Below are 22,970 nucleotides of genomic sequence, written 5' to 3' on the forward strand. Positions count from 1 at the left end.
AGATTTTATTAGGCATATTCTACTTTGTAAACAAATGAAATTAATTATTTGCCTGACCTAGAGCTTTGAAAATGAAAGACCAGAATTGAACACATGCTTCCAATTTTGATTCTGTTACTGAGATGACATTTAATGTAAAAGTTACAATTTAACTTCCCCTCAAGTATTCCATACTTGAGACTAAATGACTCCTCCAAATATGTTCATCAGCAGATGGGAGCCACTTATGGCCTCATAAACTTCCAAAGCAAGTGAAATTATCCAGCAAAATAGAAAGAGATTGCAATGAAGCCTCATCTGGTTATCTCAAAGATGATTAATGCCTTGTGTATTGCTTTAATGATGCAATGAATATTGACAGATAATCACTGTCCTCCATACCAGGAAAACGCTGGAGACAAATACCAGTAATGAATGCTTTCCATCAATCAATAAGCAATTTCTGCACATACCCTGTGCTTAGAGCTGTGTTATGAAGGGGGTGGGAGAAAGCACCGACACCAGGTCTGTTCCAAGGGGCTAACAATGGGACAAGTGGCACAGAATAGCAGGGTATGTTATATGATATCACGTCTTTCCTTAGTAAGTAGGCAGTAGAGATAATCTAAGAGCTTAGAGAAATTGGTAATCGATGAGAAGTGGTCATTGATCAAGGAAAAATAATGGGGGTGGGAGTTTTAAACAGCAAGACTATCCAGCTCTGAGAGAGGAACACAGAAGCACTATGCGTCTTTGAATCGGGAAAGAATCTCTATTTTTTCCTTTTCTTTCGTCCCAACCACAAGTCTATCTTCTGCTTGACCGACTATGGGAGTGGGTTTCATAAAACATAAATCTCATCATACAACTCCCTGTGGCTTATGTTACATGTCTGTTAAAACACACAGTCTTGGCATGGAGAGATGCTGCATATGTGTGAGGGATGGAGTTCAAATCCCCATATCCTATGTAAGCCAGGAGGTGCAGGAGCTGCCTGGCATCCCAGCACTTGGTAGGCAGTGACAAAGGATCATGCAGGGCAAACTGCCTCACTCCGGAGGCCAATCCACAAGCTCTGAATTCAACTGAATGACACTAGGTCAAATGTGAAATATGAAAGGTGAAAATGATGGATGACACTTGACACTTGAGCCTTCCAAATGCACATCTATGCATCTGTGTGACATGCACATGTGAACGCACATATATGCACACCAGATACAAATACACATGGAAAAGCCCACAGTCTTTGACATGGTCTGGTATTCCTACAGAGGGTGGGCCTGCCCTCCTCTTTAATTTTGTTTTGTTTCACTGGGCCATTTCTGTTCCAACCACAAGGGCCTGCGCAAGCCTTCCCACATGTCTAAATTCACTCAATGCAAGGCCCACACATCTGCTACTGCCCATACCTGAAATGCTGTGCTCCCATATCTCATGTTACTTTTTAGCTTAACTGGATCTGAAAATAGCTCTTCCCTGGGCATCTATTCAGTGAAGCCTCCCCTCTTCCCTTGACACACACTCTCCTCCTTTGACATCACTCTGACTCAGTGTTGCATCTACTCAGCACCATCCCAATGATCCTATTCATTTACCCACTAACATGCCTTCCCTGTCTTGACCCACATAAGCATCCGTACCACAAAGAATAGGGGCCTCGTCAGAGTGTTCACCCCACTAGTCTCAGTACTGGATCATAGAGCACATCACAGGTGCAATAAATAAATCCTTCTTGAGTGAATGTATTGCTTAATTAATTAATTCCATCAGCTCTGACAATTGTCTAGACATAGAAAAGATGTCTAAGTAAAATACTGATAGTGAGGTAAGAAGTTTTAGGAAGAAGTTGGATTCTAATAGAGGCAGGACTTAGTTAAGTAAGATATGAGTTAGCATGAAGATTGTTGTAGAAAAATTATTACCTTGGAAAAATATATATAATGTAGGGCTAAAACAACTTCAATAAATACAAACCACATAGCAAGCATTTATACTTGTTCCCTTTGTTTATTACAATGTAAGCATCACTGTCCTCTCTTTTCAGAAGAGAGAATGTTTTCCTCAATGTGTGTTGGCCCATGCAAACAAGTGCCATAAAGCTAGTGTCTCTGTGACTACAGTCATGTGTAACATGCTCTCTAGTCCCCAAATTCATCAGTACCTCTTTCCAAGTGCACTCCAGGTGCACAGCCAAGAAACACCAACAAGGCCTTCTCCCACATTTGTGGCTGTTGACCTGTCAAATTACAAACCCGTGGATGGAGTGAGCTCCACCTCACCCCATCACCACCCCCATGGATGGAGTGAGGTCCTCCTCACCGTGTGACCACCCATGCATGGAGTAAAGTCATCCTTCCCCCCCCCCCACCCATGACCACCTTACCCAGATGTTTCCAACAGTAACAGGGAGGCAGAAGAGGATCTAGATTGCATGACATCAGAGGCTTTGCTCCGAGGCTGGAGCAAAGGCTGAGTACATGATCACAGCCTCAGCATGGTCTAGGACACAAAAGGATAGACGTGACATTCCGCAGGGCTAGGTGCCATCACAGATCTCTAGGACCAAGAGCCTAGCACCTTGCCTTGCCAAAGCATTTGAGGTTTTTGGTAGAGCATTTATTTCTGGTTGGTATCCAACTACTGTGCCACTTTTCTGAGAAGACACACAAAAACACCTGTTCACCCCAGATAGAGAGGGTAATAATAGAACAAAGAAAGGCATCTGTATCACCAAAATCCCAGTCCAAGATGGGTGAAGACTCAGAAAAGCTGAAGTGTCTTGTACAGCTGGCAGGCCACTATACTAAAGTATCTCCCTTCCCACAGCAATTATTTCCTGCTTGTATAATTGGGGGCAGGGGGTTCATGAGTCCAATAAGTCTGGTGAGTTTTCTGAGTCTCCTAAGCCTCCCTTCTGTCTCCTGGAGGGAACATTATGATTTGGTGCAAACTGCTATAGGGCACCAGCAGAAGTAATTATAGAAGAGAAGCAGCCAAAAGCTGCATGGTGTGACTTATCTGTATTGATGGAACTTGACTTGGGCACGTTGGACCACCCCAAGGTAGCTTAGCAAATAGCAAGAAAATGCTCCTGAAATTGCAGTTGTGGGGTCACTAAGGGGAAAACGTGTTTGTTACATAGTGAGAAGCTCATGGTTTGGAGCCAGACAAGGCTGGCTATATGTCAACCCCAGCTCTAACAGTCACCATTTGTAAAACACTGATCAAGTTCAATGGAGATACAATCCTAGGTGTCAGCCAGAGGTAGAGGATGCAGTGCACACCATCGTTAGTGCAGACCTGTGCACATCGTATCTTCACCCCTAGATCTCGACACCTAGGCAGAACATACTCTGGTCCACATCCTCTTCCATCAGCCACCACTAAAAAAAACATTGCCCTAAGTGGATCAGAGATTTCTAGCAGGAAGAGGGAGCATGAGAACCTACAGACTACCACCAGGCATGTTCAGTAGCAAGCATAGGCTGGACCTGGGTATCTCTATATATGGCTTGTGAATGGCAGGTGAGCCACAAGGGTTTTGCCATTGTCCCAGCCTGCTGGTCCAAACATGCAAGACTTTGGTTTTTACCCCAGACCCATACACCTCTGTCGTGATACAGTTCTGGCTACAGAAGAGTTGGTTATCAGTGGCCCATCATTCTAACATGTCCTCAGAATACTCCTAACTGGAGCCTGGGACCTCCTTCCCCCTGACATGAACAATTTGCTTTTCTGTACGTGGGGAGTAGTTGGCGCTGATAAGCTGTGATAGTCCTTTCGAGCAGGCATCCTAAGCTGTGTTTGCTCCTAGCAGATGACGGAGCTATAGCAGGAGTGCTGGTGAAGCTATCGTCTGCCGGGAACTTTCAAGGATTGTGTCTCTTGCTTTATGATAAATGTGTCTCTACTACTGACTTACAATCTTTATCTTCAGTGTCCGGATATGAAAGATGACTGTGATGGATGTCAGCAGCAGCCCCTGCTGGTAGCCAGATGCTTTGACAGCTGTCCAGGCTATTGGCTATGGGTGGTTAGCATTGCTCAAGTAGCTTTGAAGTAAGCACGGGGAGGGACAGGGAGCTGGGGCTGTAATGCTGAGGCTTGAACCCTGCCTAAAGGAGGTAGCAGAAAAGGTTAGCAAGAAAGTCAGAGGCTCCTTCCCCTCTGCCAAATTGCACTCTGTAATTAGCAGAAGGCAAATACCTCCAAACCCCCACTTCCTACCCCCCAGCCCTCCCATCCCTCCACCTACACACACACACAAACACACACACACACACACACACACACACACACACACACACACATACCGTGGCCTGGAGGCCTGGAGAGGCTCATCTTATACTAACTCTGAGGAATAAAACTGAGGACTCTTGCCTTGAGGCCAAAATCCTAGGACTGGTTTTGCAGAGAAAGCAGTCACAAACAGAGAGACCATGTCCGTGGCCATAGCTGTTGCTGCTGGCCGTTCATGTACACTTTGAATCAAGTGCAGTTGCCTCTAGGATGCAATCCATTTGGAAGCCTTTAGAAGTATTAAAACCTAGAATCAATGAAATAATCATCCAAAATAAAAAATGAATCTGGATGCATGAATGAGAGAGAGAGAGAGAGAGAGAGAGAGAGAGAGAGAGAGAGAGAGAGAGAGATGTTTGCAAATGTCCATTTGATCACCACTCTTTCGATTTTCAATGCACTCTGGCCTCTTCCTATGACACCTCTTCAACTCCATTTTTTTGCCTCTCTTTCTCACTTTGCCTCTAGACTTTGCTTTCAAAATTTTCCCTTGCAGGATTCTCAGACTGAAATCCTGGGGATAAATCCTCATAGCATAGCCTCGGGATCGCCATGGCAAGTTCTAGTGCCATAGGCAGCATTTTTCCTGCCTCAGATTCCAGGGGACCCATAGTAACACACCTAAATGTGAGCTGCCTGCTCTCGGCTGGTTGGGGAGGCTGCCTTAAGTTAAGCTGAGCTGTCACATATGCAGGATGACACCAGCCAGAGAGACATGTGTGTGTCACTCAGAGGTGCTGACACAGGAGAATCTGATCTGGGGCCTGGAGAGACTTAACCAAATAAGACCAATGGAATGTGTTTTGCAGTGGCCTGCCGCCCTCATACTTGGTATTGCTTGCCCATAGCTAAAGTGCCTCTAGGCTGTAGATGATGTGGGTACCACAGCTTAGGCTGCTTCTAAGGACTGAACGTTCTTAGGCTAACAGTCCATCTCCTGCCATTATCTTAATCCCGCCCTTCTCTTCTCTTCCACTCCCCCTTTCGTTCCCATAACTGGCCATGCCCATTCCTATTTTCTAGGCTATAGCCCATGGGAGAGATGCGTTAATCCGTCTAACCACTTATCTTCACCCATCTGGGCAGTGTCTTCCTCTGAGCCCCCTCATTGGGTCCCAGCGATCTATGGATAACTGCCCTAGGTCAAGTACTCCCTCCTAACTGAATTTCAACCACTTCAGAAACTGGATTTGTGTGTAGACCAGAGAAGAAAGGCATGGAGACAGAACACCCTGACATTTTGGAGAACTTTATGTGTCACATACTATGCTCTGTAATTTCTGACTGAAAATATCTAATAAATTATTTAAAAGATTTCTTTTCCTGCCACTCAGAGTGTCAATCAAAAGGGTGGGATTTTAGCATTGCCTCTGATAATGCAGCCCAGGAGACCTCTTGTTCAATGTTGGTGCTAGGCTGCTAGACATATATACCTTCTCCAGTGAAAGTATATATGTATGTATGTGTGTGTATTTGTGTGTATATATATATACATATATATATGTATATATATATACACATAATACATATATATATACACATATATATTTGTGAGCTTTTTTCCCTCAACATTGTCTTATACATATACATAGAAATGCATATGACTATGGAAGCTAAGATGGGACAGATTTGGAATTCTTTGTTTATAGTAGCAGAGAGAGTCTGGCATCTTAGGCTTCAGCCAACACTCTTACCTCCATCTCATCACATGCAGGAGCAGTCACTCTGTTCCACCTACCTTTAAAAATTAGAAATCACAGTGTCAGAATATTCACTACCTTTTTAACTGTGCTGGCCCAGTCTTCCCGTGTTCTTTCATTTCTTAATGTCTCCTTACACTCCGGACACTGTCAGCTAGGCCCACACTGGGATCTCCATCCCAGTGCATCTGCTCTGCATGGCCAGCAGGCAACTGGCGTTGCCAGGTCTCTCCTCCAAAGAATCCTCCAGGTGTTGTGCCTGGATTCAGTGGAGCGACTCTGGGGCACATATCAGTATTGCTCATAGGATTCAGTGCTTGCTCCCACTCGGCTAACTTGCCTGATAATTCACTCTGTACCGTCTGCCTGCCCTTCCTTGGTTTATATGTCCATACTCCTGCTAGAGGATCCTGGAACCTACTCTAAATTCACCTCTTGCCCATAGTCCTTGACTCACGCTTTGCTTTAGGAGAAACACAAATGAAGACTCTGTCTTATGATCTTACAGCTATCTATCAGGTGTAAGACTTGGTGGGGCAAACTACTCTTCAAACTTGGCTGATCAACTCAGCCATGATCCCCCAGACCTACAATAGCTTTCTTCACTTCTGCATTTTTAGTCTTCAACCTGTAGGAAGCCTGGAAGCCCCAACTCCCTTGTAGTGAGCTGATCCTCACTCTGGTTCTCCTTAACAGACTGGTATATCCAGTTAGCTACCAGTGTTAGCTCATGGACTAGTCTGCCTGGCCCATAACAACCTTTTAAAATATATTTATTTATTCTTCTTTATGGGTGTACAGGATATGTGTATGATGTGTATGTCAATGCAGGTGTATGTGTGCTATTGTGCCCATATGCAGGTCAAAGGACAACTTCCTAGAGTACAATTCTTTTTTTTCCAGTATAGAACAAAACCATGTCTAAACCATCTTAACAGCACAGGACAATCTTTTTAATTATAGGGTAACACCTATACTATCTCATCCCCCTACACACAAAAAATAGAACTTTACATTTAGGCATCGGCACGAGAGTTCACTGCTCTGCACCAAACCTCTGAAAATAAGGACAAGAATGCTGCCTCGAGGGCACACTCTTAAGAACAAGGATCTAGAGCCAGGCTGCCATTCCTCTATCCCCCACTCTCAAATCTATTCATCATTGCCGCCATACATTTTTAAAAACAAGGAAAGGAGATAGTGGGTACCCAGTCCCAATTTTTTCATACGCATTTATTTTATTACACATGCGTAAAACAAACTACATACAGCAGGGAGAACCATGTGGCAATCATGAGTTCTATAAATGTTACACTCATAGTAATTTGGCTATTAGTATTTGTCAAACTTAAAGGAAGCATCTTTCCTATTTTGTTGGGTCTACATTTCTGAATGAAATTCAATATCTATCACATCTCATCTCTATTAACTTAGCTCATTTATCATGATCTAAAAATATCTTATCCTCGAACCAACTAAACTTGATTGTAAAACTAAACTATCTGGTCTTCAACACTCCTCAGAAAGTCTGAGAAGGAATAAGACTTAAAGTCTTGAGTGAACCAGCAGTGCAGGTTAGCAGCTTCCAAAATGAGCAAAATGACTGAGACAGTTTACTGCCTGAACAGTCACCCAACACTCTCTATTATGTAGGAGCCTCATCTTCAGCCTTCTGGCCCAATATCTCTGCCAGACTTATTCTCAAGACAGGAACTATTGAGGACTTACTTACCCTGTCTTGGCAGAGTTTGGCTGTCGACTCTGCCTGCATCTAAGCTGCCCATTTTTAGGAAGAATTCTGTTTGTGCCAGGAACAAGAACATCTTGCCCATTGGCTGGTTTGCCACATTTGAAGCCATGTCCACACGGAGGATCTTTGATGCTCATCATCTTCTTTGAGGTCAGCTGGGTGTTGTCAGGAGTTAACCTGTCTTGTTGTCAAAGAAACTTTAGAATAATAAAAGCATCTTCAAATCCCACATTCTGTGGGTCTCTGAGGCTTTTGAAGACCTTATTTAACTATTTTACCTTGTATATCTATAGGCATATCTATCTGTCAGACTTAAGATATATATTCTTGTGCTAGAATCTGACAAGTATTTGACATGCCTATATTTTGTGTCAATACACTAAATTCTATACCAATGACTCCCAGTCCCAATTTTTAAAAACCAAGCACTTACAAGGCCATTTCCCAAATGGATTAGACAGTAAAAATGCCAATAAAAGTTAAAACCCTAATAATCAAACATATACTTACCCTGCACCTCACAGGCAAAATATAGACTGAATTTGCAATCCCTAACTGCATTTGATATATACAGCCTAGGAGATAAAGTAAGGACAAGCAGATATTTGGACTATATTTCATTCTCTCAGATTGTACTTTCAGGATCTGCTACCTTGCATTGGAAGGAATGAGTGAGCGGAACTGTGTCTCTGAATTCTTATTGCCTTTAAAGACCAACTTTGGGTGCATGATTGCACAAGTCGATCCTGATAACCTGTAAATGTAAAACCAATAAAATAGCTTCATTTTTCCTACAAAAGTTGGAAGGACAACAGAACGAGGAATGCTTCAGTGTGGTTTAAGCTTGTGGGAGAAGCGTATCTGTTTGCATAGGCTAAGACCTCACTTTGTTCTTTGACCTTCATGCAGCCTTACTCAATCAAAGAGCAGCCCTGTTCCCCATACAGACTAGCCTGTGGTGTCCACACTGTGTTAAGGACCCACTCCTTGTATTTCAGTCTCATTCTGATTCAAGAGACAGGGATAGGGTTGAGGGGGGATTCAACCCCAAATGGAAAAGACTGGCAAGTTCAATTATAATTTCCACCCTTGGTTGCGGAGATCATTACACACCAGCTTGATGGATCGACTTGAAGTCCCTTCCTAGAGAATCAACAGTGTTATCTGGTGTTTAACTGGCTTAGATGTTTTAAAGATCATAGCATGGAGAGGCCTGAAGTACACTAGTGTCTTCTTTATCCTCCAGCAACTTATCACTATTCTTTCCTGGGACCCATCCCGGTTTTTTTTCCTTTTGCTTGCTTTACCTTCACTTCAGTTAGTCTTTTTCTTTTTCCTTTCCATCTTACCTTCAATTATTTCTATCATTTTCTTTTCTTCCACTCCTCTTCATTGATATTTAGATAGATGTATATCATATATGTATGTTCAAGGAGATATATATATATGTGAGAAGGAGTGGATATATATATATATATATATATATATATATATATATATATCATTAATCTTGCTATGCAATTCTCACCTACTATTCAGATGACAGTGAAGAAAAACAGGAGAGAGGAAAATAGCAGAGAAAAATTAATATTTACATAGAAAATGCCTGTCACCTTGAAGTTGCTCAATAAGTAACTATTCATTGCCTAAATCAATAAAAGTATGTAATGTTAACAGAGAACAGACTTTATATTAAGCAATCTCTACCTCATTTCCTGTAATCCAACTACCCAGCAAGGTAAATGCCAGCCACCTGCATTGTAAACACAAGGAAATGGAGGTTTTAAGAAACAAAATAGGTTAGCCATGGTTACCCAGCGAGGAACACCACCAGGACATGCACCACTTCTGCCTGGCTCTGAGATCTGCCTTCTGGATGCTTATTTCTCTTTTTACAGCCTTGTGTCTGATGCTCTCTTTACACCAGTTCATTTAATAAATAGCAAACAAAGAATAGATTTCTTGATTTGTGGTGAGTTGAAAACAAGCCACATACACAACAAAAATTTGTGAGGCACAGTTCCAGCAAGTACTGTGTTCAAGCAAGCTAGTTAAATCCTCAGTATGAGGACCTTCATCCATCAGGAGTGAGAATACCTGGCTTCCCCCTTCAGATTGATACCGCGATTATATCAACTAGCTCCTGTGTTGTGCTACCAACCAGGTGAACAGAATAGAGAGCACTTGAGAAAGGAAGTAAATCAGAAGACAGGAAGTAGAAATGAGTTTGTATGGTACATGACTTCTGCCTGAAGCCCTACTTTGCCTCCAAACTAAAATTAACTGCCTCCTCGACTTTTATAAATTTTACATGTTATTTATTCAGTTGTGTGTACACACACACACACACACACACACACACACACACACCAAGGCACACAGGTAAAGGTCAGAGGAAGACTTACAGGAATTATTCTTCTCCTTCCAGAGTCCCAAGCATCGAACTCAGGACATCAAGCTTAGCAGCAGGTGCCCTTACTCACTGAGCCCTCCCACCTGCCCAGCTGCAGCCCTCCACCCCCTTTTATGATCCTCTAGCACTGTGTTCTTCGAGCATACTATAGGCTGCTGTGCCTATAGCAATTTTTGGTTTTCTTTTCTATCTCTCTCTCCCCTCCTCTGGACCAAGGCTACTTACTCATGGACCAAGGCTGTGTTAGTAGCTGTGCTGCCCACACAGTCATCACCTAGCTCCTGTTCAGTCAGGAAACCTTGCTCAGTGGATGGCTTAGGGTGAGCTGGGAAAAGGACTTAGGATTGTAAGGGCTCTCTAATCACATGCTTCTGAATTGCCTCTATTGTCTGCTAGAAATTAGTTTAGGTTTCCCTTCTCGTATAATTACATACTCAACTTCTGAGGTCTTGAAATCATAATGGAAGGAAGAGGAACAGCTGTGGTATGAGGAAGTGGGCCTTTAATCTGCAGCCCTACAAAAGCCAATCAGTACCCTTGTAACCAGCTACAGGCATTTAAGTCTCCTTGCTGGCATGAAGAAATGTGACTGTATGCATGTCTACAATCAAGATAAGTCACCAAAGATACCATTTAATTAAAAGAATTAAATCTACGTGGTATGAAAGGGAGGCTGTGGCCATATGTTTATTAATTGGTATTCTCATCACCAAATGTGTTCACTGACCATGAAGCTCATCTATTCAATGTAAGTGTTCTACAGAACCTAAGACCCTCTTAAAATGGCACCATAAGCTCACATTTGTAATAGTCATGAAAGATGGGTATTTACCACAAGTGCTAAGGGTCAGCTTTATAAGAAACAAACAGGAGCTAGAGAGATGGCTCAGAGGATCCAAGCAGTTACTGCAGAAGCAGGAGGGCCTGAGCTGAAATCTCAAATGCCTACGTAAAAAGCAGGGCTTGGCCACTCCTATGTAAGCCCACAGTTGTGGGCAGAGACAGAAGGGTTGCTGGAGCTTGCTGGCCACCAGCCACAATCCATCTTCAGTGAGAGATCCTGCCTCAGAGGAATAAGGAGGAGAACAAGAGGGCAAAACAAGCAACCTGACCTCTAACCTCTACAAGCATTCAGGTACACATCAGCACAGTCATATATGTGTGCACACACCACACCACACACACGTTAAAATATACAAATAAAACCAGCATTTTGTAGTAAGCAAAGCAAATGAACCATCCTTTAAGATAGGCATACTGTCACTTACTATGTGCCAGGCACTTTTTACAAGTATTCCGTTTATATAAACAAAGTTAATTCTTTCTACTTGAGACATAGTTACCACTGTTATTTCCATTTGATAGATAGACTATGTCCCAAGAAAGAAAAGAATCCTATTGATGGTCAGGTTCTGCCTTCTGCAGAACACTTGTCTTTGTCTAGAGATGCTGGGAATCCCAGTGTGTCCTTACACACTTAGAGTTGGTCCTGGACCAAGTCCTGCTGATACCCATGGATTGCTTGTTATGATGTTTCTTCTCAGTGTTTTAAGGGGTGCGGGGAGTTAACACCATGCATACCTTTCATTGCATGTCTTATATAAACTTGAACCTTGATGCTATCTGGCACATTTAATACAATAAGAGAGTCCCAGATCTCTTGAAGAAATTAAGCCGGGAAATAAAACATTTTATTTGCCTAACAACCTGAGTATTTGCAGTTGGATGTCCAGGCCCTCCACACCATTAACTCTTACCCAGGTGGAGTTCTCCTATGGTGACTGTTTAGGGCCTCCTCACCTGAACTTACAATAGGAACAGGAAGTCTCTGTGCCAGGGAAAAACGGGCTTGTGAATGCCTTTTCTACTAAGCAGTGTGTTGTTTTAATAGAGTTCCTACTTTTGAAATTCTGTTTCTTATTTTTTTAAAATACATCTGTTCATCTTTTTGAAAAGTCTTATTCATACTCCCATCACACTTCATCTCATCTTTTTAAAATACTTATCTCTAATAGAACTCCAAGTAGATTATTACCAACTTCCTGCAGCTCCTGAATCCTGGGGTTGGGGGTATGGCTGGGTGGTTAACGGCAGAACACCCAGGTTCAGTCCCCAGCATAGGAAGGTGGGTGTACCAGCAGTCATCCTCAATCCTAAAGATATCAAGATGGGAGACAGAGACAAGTGAACCTCTGGAAGCTGGTAGGCTAGCCTGGTCTACTTGTCAAAGTTCTACATCACTAAGAGAGTCTATCTCAAACAAATGGTGGAAGGCACCTGAGAACCAACACCCAAGCTTTTCCTCTGAACTCTACACAAGTATCATGCAAACCACATGGACTCACAGAGGTGAACACACACAGAAATAAATTAAAAAGAAAATGTTTACTATTTATACTGTAAAGTACAGGCCATTTGAATAGGCTCCAGTTGTCCCAGACCATTTTCATGGGCTAAAGGCTTCCCAAGCCATAAATATTAGCTCAAGTCCTGCCTGCTTGCGCCTGTCACCAGAAACTGGACCTTTGGTGGACCCTTGGTTTCAGCACACACATTCCTCCATGCCCATGTCCTCTTCATCATTGGCATCCCAGGCTCATCTGAGCTGTCATCTCTTAATTTGCAAAGTTTGTTCCCTGCCAGATATATTAAGCATCATTTTCTTGTCTAACCAAATATCAGCTACATCCCTTCATCATGGCAATTATCACACACTTCCTTAAAATATTCATTTTCAACCTAATGAAACCTTGGCTTCCTTGAAGGACCACATATTTTTATCCCATGTCATCCTGGGCATCTAGCATACACCTGCTGTTTGGGCGGCTCCCGGTGACTTTGATGGGAGGAATGAAGCAGAACCCCTGAAGAGTATCCTTGATTTAGTGACCTTGGATGAATAATAAGGATGAACTGTTTACATTCAGTGTGAAGTTAATTACTATTCCAGAATTTTTACTGTTTCTATTATTTGAATACTAGTTGGTATTATCTGTAGTAACATCTCTTTTCATATGATTTTGCAATGTCAGTTCATTAAAGACATTTTTGATGAACTATAGACATGGTGTACAACTAACCTGTGCTTGAAAGAACATTTCCAATTTTAAAAAGTCAAATAGCACACACGGATTGCTGGTGCCATCTTTGAAGGCAATGGAGCCCATGCAAGAGATTGAGGTTGGGGTGGTTTTCACGCAGAAGCTAACATTCTTGTATTAACCTAGAAGAGCTTGAAGGTCCTAGAAAGAGGGACAGGATGGAAGAGATACCAAGAGCGAGGAGGAAAGAGAGTGTCAAGAGTAATGTAGATAGCAGTGAGGAAGGGGCCCAGCCCAGGCAATCTACAGATGCCTCCTGAGGATCAGAACTTCAGTTTGTGTCTAGCAGAGCCAGCCCAAGCTGTCAAAGGGTGAAAAAGAAAGGATTTGGAGAAGACTAATTTAGTAATCATTTCAACAAACCTGGTTGAGAAGACACTACAGAATACCCAATGAGCAAGTAATAAGTCACCGGCTACAGAGTAAGGAAATCGATCTTAAAAGATGCAGACGTGTTTTAAAATAGTCACTTTATTTTCTGATTGTTAAAAGGGCTCTGGGATTATGTGACTGGATGAGCAGGAAGCAGAGAAAGGAGCTTGGGAGGAACAGTGCGGTTTTCTAGGGGTTCACGTTAAAGGCGATTCAAAGGAAGAGCCGACTTGAGATTGCACACTTACAGAGCTGGAGTGGGGAAATCATCTATTTAAGCCTCAGATGTATCTTGCCATTAACATTATTATTAGTATTTAATTCCTATATTATAACTTAATATATTAATTTAATTATATATTAATTATATAATATATAATGCATGTTATAGTTTAATATTATATATTTTTCCTGGAAAGCTTTTACTAGAATTAGAAGGAATCAGGTCAAAGCGAAATGATAAGGGAGGAAGGCCACCAACCCCTGATAACAGCTTTTATAGAGTAAACAGGATGATGTGAAGGATTCTGGGAGAGGATCTGGAAGCCAGGCAAGAGGTTCGCCAGGCGCTCTTGCCATCACTTTAGAGAATGAACCCTTTTCCAATACCTCAGTTTGATCAAAGTAAAAGAAACTGGCTGACATGGAGAGAAAAAATCTATCAGCGGTCAGAAGTCTAACCATTAATGCATGATGAGCATTTCCCTCACATGAACACAAATCACTTGAAAGCTGCTTGGTAGTTGTGGGCATCGACAAAGGAGCGTGGTTAAACAGGAAGCGTTGTATCTGTCTCCCTCGCAGACCGATGTGACATCCAGCCTTACGTTGGAGTTCTGTCTCTTCTTTAAAGCATTCAAGTCCACCACAGAGGTGGACTCCCCAATAGAAGAAATCTTCAGACCGTTTTATTTTCTGAATTCCCTTTGTTACTGAAGTTGTGTAGTCACCTAATGTCACCATTGCCTACGGAACTCCAGGAGAGTGTGTTTGATTACAGAGCCTCTCCTTCACTGTGTCCATAGTAAGACTTTGGGGACCCAGAAGCCCTGCTGAGGTCCAAGTGACTCTGGACAATTCGAATTTGGCACCTGGCAAAGCTCTGCACCCCACCCCCACCATAGCACAATTGGCTTTTCCAGTGACTGTTTTGTTTTCTCTACTGCCAAAGATTTGTTTGAGCACAGATTTTCCATACCTTACAAGGATCAGTCAATTATCTAAGTCAACATTGGTCTTTTGATAACCACTATTTTTTTTAAATAACAGCACAAGATAATTGTTTGGAAGTCATCATTAATTCATCACCATATTTATTAATTCAGTAATTATCTCTTGATTGAACTCCAGGAGTTAAGGTCTCTGTGGTACTATTCTGATGTGCTGGGGTGGGATGGGATGAAACGAGAAACTAGAGGAGTCAGGTCATTTCTTGTGGTTATGAGTGCTGTGAAGAGAAGCAGCAGGGAATGAGGAGGACAGTCACAAGGAGCAAGGCTCAGAAGGGCTGACTAGGAAAATTGTCATTACAGAGGGATTTATTGAGAACTAAATGGTGAAAAGCCAGCTATGTGGTCTGCAAGAAGTCTGAAAATGTAGTTCAAGTCACCAAAGTATTGCACAATGGCTAACAACAATGAGCCAGATGATTAGGCAATGGTGGTCAGAAATAATGAAGGTGGCTCAAGCGTGGGACATGCATGTGAAGAAGAGCAGTCTTCTAAGGAAGGTGAGGTGTCATGGAGCTGTGTTTACTGCATGCCAGTCACTCCCCATAGTGCAGAGAACAGAGACAGATGTGAGACATCTGAATTAGAAGCCAGGGTTTTCAAGACCTGAAGCAGAGACCAGCAGCAGGAGAAAGTGAAGAGACTCCACAGAACACGTTTCACGGGAGCAGAAGTCTCTCTGGGAGCTATCCTGGAAGCAGAGGTCACAACAGGGGAGTAGCCCCTTATATTTTCGCTCAAGGGATACTTGGATCCAGAAGATGACATTTCATTTACTTGAGACAGAGTGAAGTGAGCAGAATATGGGGTCCGAGTAAGGAAAAATCATAAAAAACAAACATTCTAGAATTCCCTGAAGCTGGAAGGCAAATGTGATGACTACAGAGAGAAAAAAAGAAAGAAAGAAAGAAAGAAAGAAAGAAAGAAAGAAAGAAAGAAAAAAAAAAAAGAAAAAGAAAAAGAGTACCTGGGTCACATTCAGAGACACACAAAGCACAGTGCAGATATAGTATGAGCAAGTATGAAAGGTTGAAATTCATTTTACCATGGAGATACAATAATGTTACTTCTTTCAGTGGCATAACAATAGTTGTAGTTTTAATTATAGATAATAATAATTTGTTTATAATGATAATAGAATAATTAACAATGTAAATAATTATGGCCGCTAGTTACAGTCCTATGTGAAGTATTTCTCACGTACATCTGCCAATAGCTCTGTGATCTTTCAACCCCACAGAAAAGCTATATATAATTGATGACAACTTTATGGACCATAAATCATTGAACAGAATGAACAGAACAAAGAAGGATTTGGGGCTTTGAAGAATCCTGGCAATCTCCGGAAAAGATAGCCGAAAGATAGCTTAGATTTGAGGTCTCAACTAGGCAGCTTAACAATACAGATGAATTGAGGCAGTTATTTTATGAGGCTACACAAGCTGGTTTATGGTGATTGGAAATTATTCACAAACTCCTCTTGGCCATCTTATATTGAAGCTGGTGCAGACCCACTATACTTGAACATGACTCCAGTACTCATTTCTTTGATTTTTAATACAATTTGTAGACCATTCCTAATTATCTCTAAGGACCAAAGTCCATTCATCCACAAAAGTTGAGGGCAACTACCATCAGCTATAGACCATCCTAAACACAGAGAATAAGTAATAAATACAAGGAGGACTTCTCACTTCCTCCACCTTGTACTCTAGTGCTACTACTATTTACTCTTTCTGTACATCATTTATTTGGTGAATTTCCAAATAACATGCTGAAGACCCTAAACATTTCACCTATTTTCTCTGAGCCCACATGAGATCATGCTCCCTCTCTGTTCAGAGTCTCCCATTAGCTTCCAGGCTCACTCAGAGTAAAAGCTAATGACCGTAAGAATTTTGTTACCATTGAGATACCACATATAAATGCCGGGTTCCATGGCATCCCTTTCCCAGACAGTACAAGTGCTAGAGAAGAAAATAATAAAATGGTAACTGTTTAGAAATGGGCTAGTGAGGCAAGGGGGGGGGAAATACCTCAGTCTACTTTTGATACAATTTTTCACAGTAAGACATCAAAGATTTCTGGATTCTTAACTTTTTCTTCAAGTAGTAAAAACGGGCAATCTCATACATGAATGAAGTTATATGATATTGTGACTATAATTTTCATACTTTGTCACCGTAAATGAATTGAAAATAAAATATTTTTCAAATGAACACATGCATCACCTTTGGTAAATGCTGATTAAGCCAAAATGTTTGCTAAGGTTAGTAATTAGTCCTGTTACAAGTTTTAAGATGTAATTTATTAATTTGAAAGTGTGCATATATTACAAAGTGCATATCCATAAAACAATAAAAATTGCTGTCTAAATATAGCTCTGGGTTGCATGCCCATTCAGTACTACAACTTGCAAATAACAGACTCATTGGCGCCTCCAGAAGCACTAAGACATAGCATGATTGAGTTTTATTTCATTTCATTGCCAGCAAAGTCAAGGCAGAACTTTCAGAGCCTTCCCATCTCTATCTTATAGTTACTAGGTTTTGTTTTCTACCATTAGTTTTTCTGTGAAAAATCTTACTACAAAATGTATATTCAGCATGCTTGTTGCATTGTTTCTGCCAGCTTATACTAAACAAGTTGTAGTAATATCTCCTCTGTAATATCAGAAAACAAATATGCTAAGCTCCTTATAGACTACCCATACATTTGTGAGTATGCATCCAACATGTCTTCTTCCTATTTTACCAGAACTCCATGGTTCACATGTCTGAGGATCCAAAGACGAAAAGGGGAAATCTGCTCAACCTGGGGAGATCCACCAAGGTTATAAGGAAGAGCAGCCATTCACAAAGGGAAGATGGAGCTCCTGGGTCACCAACAGATATCTCAATAGAAATGCCTCAAGGAGCTAAGCTTCAAGTTTTTCAGAAGCCCATCAAGATGGATTGGCCACTGGTCTCTAGACCCTTAAACAAAAGTTCAGTCCAAGGCAACAAATGGAAGAAAGCAGATGCAATCCAAGAGAAACGTAGGTCCTTCCTTCATGAGTTTTGCAAGCGATATGGTGAAGTAAATGATCCCCAAGCCAATCTTTTTCACATAGTATCCAGAATCTATGTAGAAGACAAACACAGAATCCTGTACTGTGAGGTACCAAAGGCTGGCTGCTCTAATTGGAAAAGGATTCTGATGGTTCTAAATGGATTGGCTTCTTCTGCATACAATATCTCCCACGATACCGTGCACTATGGAAAGCATCTGAAAACACTAGACAGCTTTGACTTAAAAGGGATATACATGCGCTTGAATACCTACACCAAAGCTGTGTTTGTTCGAGATCCCATGGAAAGACTAGTGTCGGCATTTAGGGATAAATTCGAGCATCCCAACAGTTACTACCACCCGGTGTTTGGGAAGGCAATTATAAAGAAATACCGACCAAATGCCTTAGCAGAAGCGTTAAATAATGGATCTGGAGTCAAATTCAAAGAATTCGTCTACTATCTGCTGGATGTTCACCGTCCGGTAGGAATGGATATTCACTGGGAGAAAGTCAGCAAACTGTGTCACCCATGCTTGATCAACTATGACTTTGTAGGGAAGTTTGAAACATTAGAACAAGATGCCAATTACTTTCTACAGTTGATTGGTGCTCCAAAAGAGCTAAAATTCCCAAACTTTAAGGATAGGCACTCTTCTGATGAAAGAACCAGTGCTCAAGTGGTAAAGCAGTATTTAAAGGACCTAACTAGAACCGAGAGGCAGCTCATCTACGACTTTTATCACTTGGACTATTTGATGTTTAATTACACAGCTCCACATTTGTAATTTGCATTCATTTTCTAAAGTCCCATGTAGACTTAATGATGATGGCCTCAAATCAGCTACTGTAATTTTCCTACAATTCTCTGTATGGGGGAAATTTAACTAAGTGAAGTTGTCTTGATTGAATGAAGATTTTTTTTTCAACCAAAGAGTATGACAGCAATTGGCACAAAGTTATTGGAAAATCATCTCAAGGAGACATGTAAACAACTTGATGTGCTTTTAAATGGGAAAAGAGCTGTTTTGGCTTTGTGGCTTATACTGTGGAAGCAATAACCTAGCCAGCTGTTACATTAGCCAAGAAAGCCTCTTGCATGTAAAATAAGGGGTCAGACTGGCGAGAAGTATGCATCAAATCCTAACACTTATCATCTAACATGCATGAATCTATTCTTAGCAATCTGTGGCATATGCATCAAATGATTGGATAGTTTTCTTATACCCTGAGTCTCTCTATCCACTGTGATGATGAATCCATTTTTAAGCGTTTGGGCATAGACATTTTACTATTGATCTGGAGGCAGTCTGTGATTTACAGTATGAGAATAGAGCAGAAAAACAAATGAAGCCATGGCTTTTTTAAATTTAACAGCCAGTAGAAATGCACAGCATACTAACATCAGAACAAAAAAAAAGCCACCTTTCTCTTCCAGGAAAAACTTCAGGGGATTGATGGGGTCTGTGTGGAGGTTGAGCCCTCCATGAAGAGACACAATGAGCAAAACCAAGCAGGTCCTCATTTCTAAGCATCATCAGATAGAAATGTGCTCCTAATTCTGCTTTAATTGGGAAAGGGGCAATTGTTTCAGGATGGAATAATCATCAAAACCAAAAGTTGCCGTTCTGAATATAGACCTCTAGCAATAACAAAGTTTTATAAGAATATTATTTGAATCAGAGCACCATGTGCATAGCTTTCTATGTGGAATACAATCTAAGAATAGCTTTTGTTTGCAGTCTAATTATTCTGCTTGGGAATGACTTTTTAAGAACTAATACACCACTTCAAAGACAGGTTGTGTTCTAGAGAATAAACACAACAAGGGCCCCTAGAAATGCTTTTAATAGGCTTATGCATAAGCAAATTAAGGTATTTTCATCTTAACAAAGTCAAATACCACTGCATTGAAATATTAAATCAAAGTCTTGGGAAAATAGGACCATGTGTCGCCCTTATGAAAAGTTGCAATGCATTTTGGAATGTTTTTCTGAGGGATCTTAAATTTAAAGACACATTGAGATGAGAAGTGCCTTTTAATTAGTTAACTACTACCCTGACTTAAGCAAACCACATGTCGATCAAATCCTGTTGAAATGTCTTTCTTAAACATGTTTCTCTTACTAAGCTATCATATTTGATCAGTAAATATTCAGCTGTGTCTTGCAAAGGAAACTATGTCTTAATATTTGAATATTAATAGACCAAGATTCCTATAGTCATACGTGTCTCATTTTGATTTTCCATTTCATGGCTGAGTATTCATGAATTGCTTCACTCCATGCACACACCCGCCCTATCTCCACCATATCTCACAGGAATGGGTAAACCACAGTGGGCCAAGTGATCAAAAGTATTAAACTTTCCAGGCCAACCTTTTACTACTTTTCCACCCCATTTCCTTATGCCTCTAGAACATACTCTTAAGCCAACTAATCTAAATTACATAAATTAAAATGTTGCTGTACTGGGTAGAGTGGATTCCTAGTAACTTAGAGACCTTGAAATTATCTTTTTTCTGGAGAGAGAAAAGATAAACATTACAGAGACCTGAAAGTTTATTCTTGTACCACACAGAGTCCATTTTATTCAGAATGCGCTGCAAAGGCTGTTTCTCAAAGGCATTCCTAAATGGAAGTAAGAGGCAATGGGAAAGGCAATATGGAAGAACCCCTCACCTCCTCAGCTCTGGAAAGGAAGTAATGAAAATACTTTTTCTCGCATCATCATTTCTCACACACTGGGGGGAGGAGACATTTATATGTCTCATTTAAATATAAGCCAATGCATTTGGTGAAGTGAGAAAGCAGGACAGTGCACAGTGGTCTCTCCAGCAATCGCTCTATAACTTTTGCTGTGAGATGATGCCACCTTACCTGTGGTTTCACGTTTTGCAGTTCCAGCTACCTACCCTCTTCAACCACAGTGTGAAAATACCAAATGGAAACTTTCAGAAATAGACAACTCATATGTTTTACACTGTTCACCATCCTAAGATGAAATTTCTCACTTCTCCCTACTTCACCTGAAACGTGAATCTGCCCTGTTACTAATGTATTCACATTGTTTATATGCTACCTGCCTAATGGTAGCCATGACAGTTTTCGCTTTGAGTTTCATGGGATTGCAGCCTTGGTGTTTAAGTGCCTTTATGTAATACTCTGATGCTACATCACAATGTCTGTATCATTGACCTCACTTCGTCTCATCATCAGGCAAGCATTTCATCACTTTACAGAATTATAAGAAAGGTGAGTGCATTCCAGCAAGGTGATAAAACACTGTCATAGCTTTTATTATGATATATTGTCACATCTGTTCTGTTAGCTGTTATTAATCTCTTAATGTGTATAATTTCTAAATTAAACTTTTTCATTGGTATGTATGTATGACTAGGAAGACAGTATCCTATATGGAGTGAGGTATTTCCTGTGCCTTCTGGCATCTACCGGGGAGCATGCGGCAACCTGCCATGGATAAGAGGGGACAGCTTCACTTATTCCTTCTCTGACTCTTTCTGCCTACATAGCTACGGGTCATGCATTGTTCCTTTCTTGAGCAGATGCTCTAGCTGACACCCTGAACAGCTGTGCATTCAGCAGACCATGTTTGACTTTTCCTCACTGAATAACAACCTTTTGTATACTCTCCCCTTTGTACGGCTTTATCTCCGAGCCAAAGTAGCTAGTCACTGTCCTAGGTCTGTTGTTATATTTAAGAATCTGCTTCATTCCTCAGCACTCAACTGTCCTCCTTTGTGAGCAAACTCAAGTTCATGGTCATCGAATCAGCTCGTGTACACAAGTCCATGTGGGTGCACCATTAGGCACACAATTTCATGTCTGCAATGGCAAGAGAATGAATCCAGGGTCAATGTGCAGATATCCAGCTTTCCCACTGTAGTGTCTGTGTGCGTGAGGTGTGGTGACGTACCCTCTGATGAACCCTCTAGTGCCTATTTTCTTTCATATCCCATAGCTTGGGGTACGGGCTCCTCATTTCACTATTCATGTCTGGAATTCCTATTAAGACATCAAGTTGGCAATGAGTCTAAAACTACAGGTACTTAACCTGGAAACCATCAATGCACAGGCACAACTGGTGTGGTTGCCCTAGAGACTGCACAACCTGTAACCGGGTGTATAATGTACAAAACACCTACTTTTCTGATTTCCCCGTATGTGTTCGGAAATAGCCGTTAAGTCCATGGAAATGTGGGGCCACGTGTGATCTTCTTTAACTTCACAATCTATAAAATATTCTCCAGCAATGCAAGGGCTACTTGGCTGCCCTTCCTAATTAGAGTGAGGGGGAAAATCTTGCATTTTGTGAGAACTTACTCTTCAAAGAGGTGCTATCCTTTAAAATGCATAGTATTTAGCAGAAAGCCATCTATAAGCAGATGAACAGAATTTTAAATGTCAGAATAGCTTTGATGCATATCTAGGGGAATTGGCAGAACTGGGGACAAAAAGCTTGGGGGAGGAGTAAGTCTGTCCCTGCTGTGACCTCTCACTGGTGTCTTGAGGCATCTTCAGTCCTGGGCCTCCCTGGTGTGTGGAGTAGCAGACACCTTGCCCACAGCCAACATCCTCAGCATGTTCTACTATTCCAGAAAACACTAATCGGCAGACTTTACCCACCTGGGGACCTCAGACCAAAGTGAACTCGCTTTAATCCTACCTTTAGGACAAGGCATCATCAACTATAATGATTAACAATATCACTATACAGCACATGTCTCCGTATTTACTGTGCATCCAGCATGTTCCAAAAAACTTCCCATACATTACTGGTTTGGTCCCTCCAGCCAATCTAACTTCTGTGTTAGTATAAGCAGCTCCCTTTCTTCCCACATATAATAAAAGAAATTGAAGTATAGTGTGGTTAGGTGAGCTGCCAGAAGAGACAGAGATGATAACTGGGTAGGGAGCCAGCAAGCTCCACTGACAAACTGTTTTTAGACAAAATTTTTCATTCTTTCTTTCCTTGATATGCAGAATAGCTAAAAATGAAAAGATACACAGTATAATCTTAAAGTATGTTTGAGACATGATTTCACTATGTAATGC

General features: G+C 41.3%; 1 protein-coding gene across 5 annotated transcripts in view; it reads left to right on the forward strand.

Moving 5' to 3' along the window:
* Positions 1-21,279, forward strand: part of CHST9 (carbohydrate sulfotransferase 9) — a 258,823-nt gene extending 237,544 nt beyond the window's left edge. For all 5 annotated transcript variants that reach the window (XM_084778422.1, XM_084778421.1, XM_084778423.1 and 2 more), the window contains one exon: positions 17,604-21,279. In XM_084778422.1, the coding sequence (XP_084634548.1) occupies positions 17,604-18,683 (1,080 nt within the window). In that variant the 3' untranslated portion in view covers positions 18,684-21,279. The remainder of the gene's footprint in view (positions 1-17,603) is intronic.
* The last annotated feature ends 1,691 nt before the right edge of the window (positions 21,280-22,970 follow it).

The sequence above is a fragment of the Acomys minous genome (assembly GCF_964271855.1).
Source record: "Acomys minous genome assembly, chromosome: 4".
Taxonomy (NCBI): domain Eukaryota; kingdom Metazoa; phylum Chordata; class Mammalia; order Rodentia; family Muridae; genus Acomys; species Acomys minous.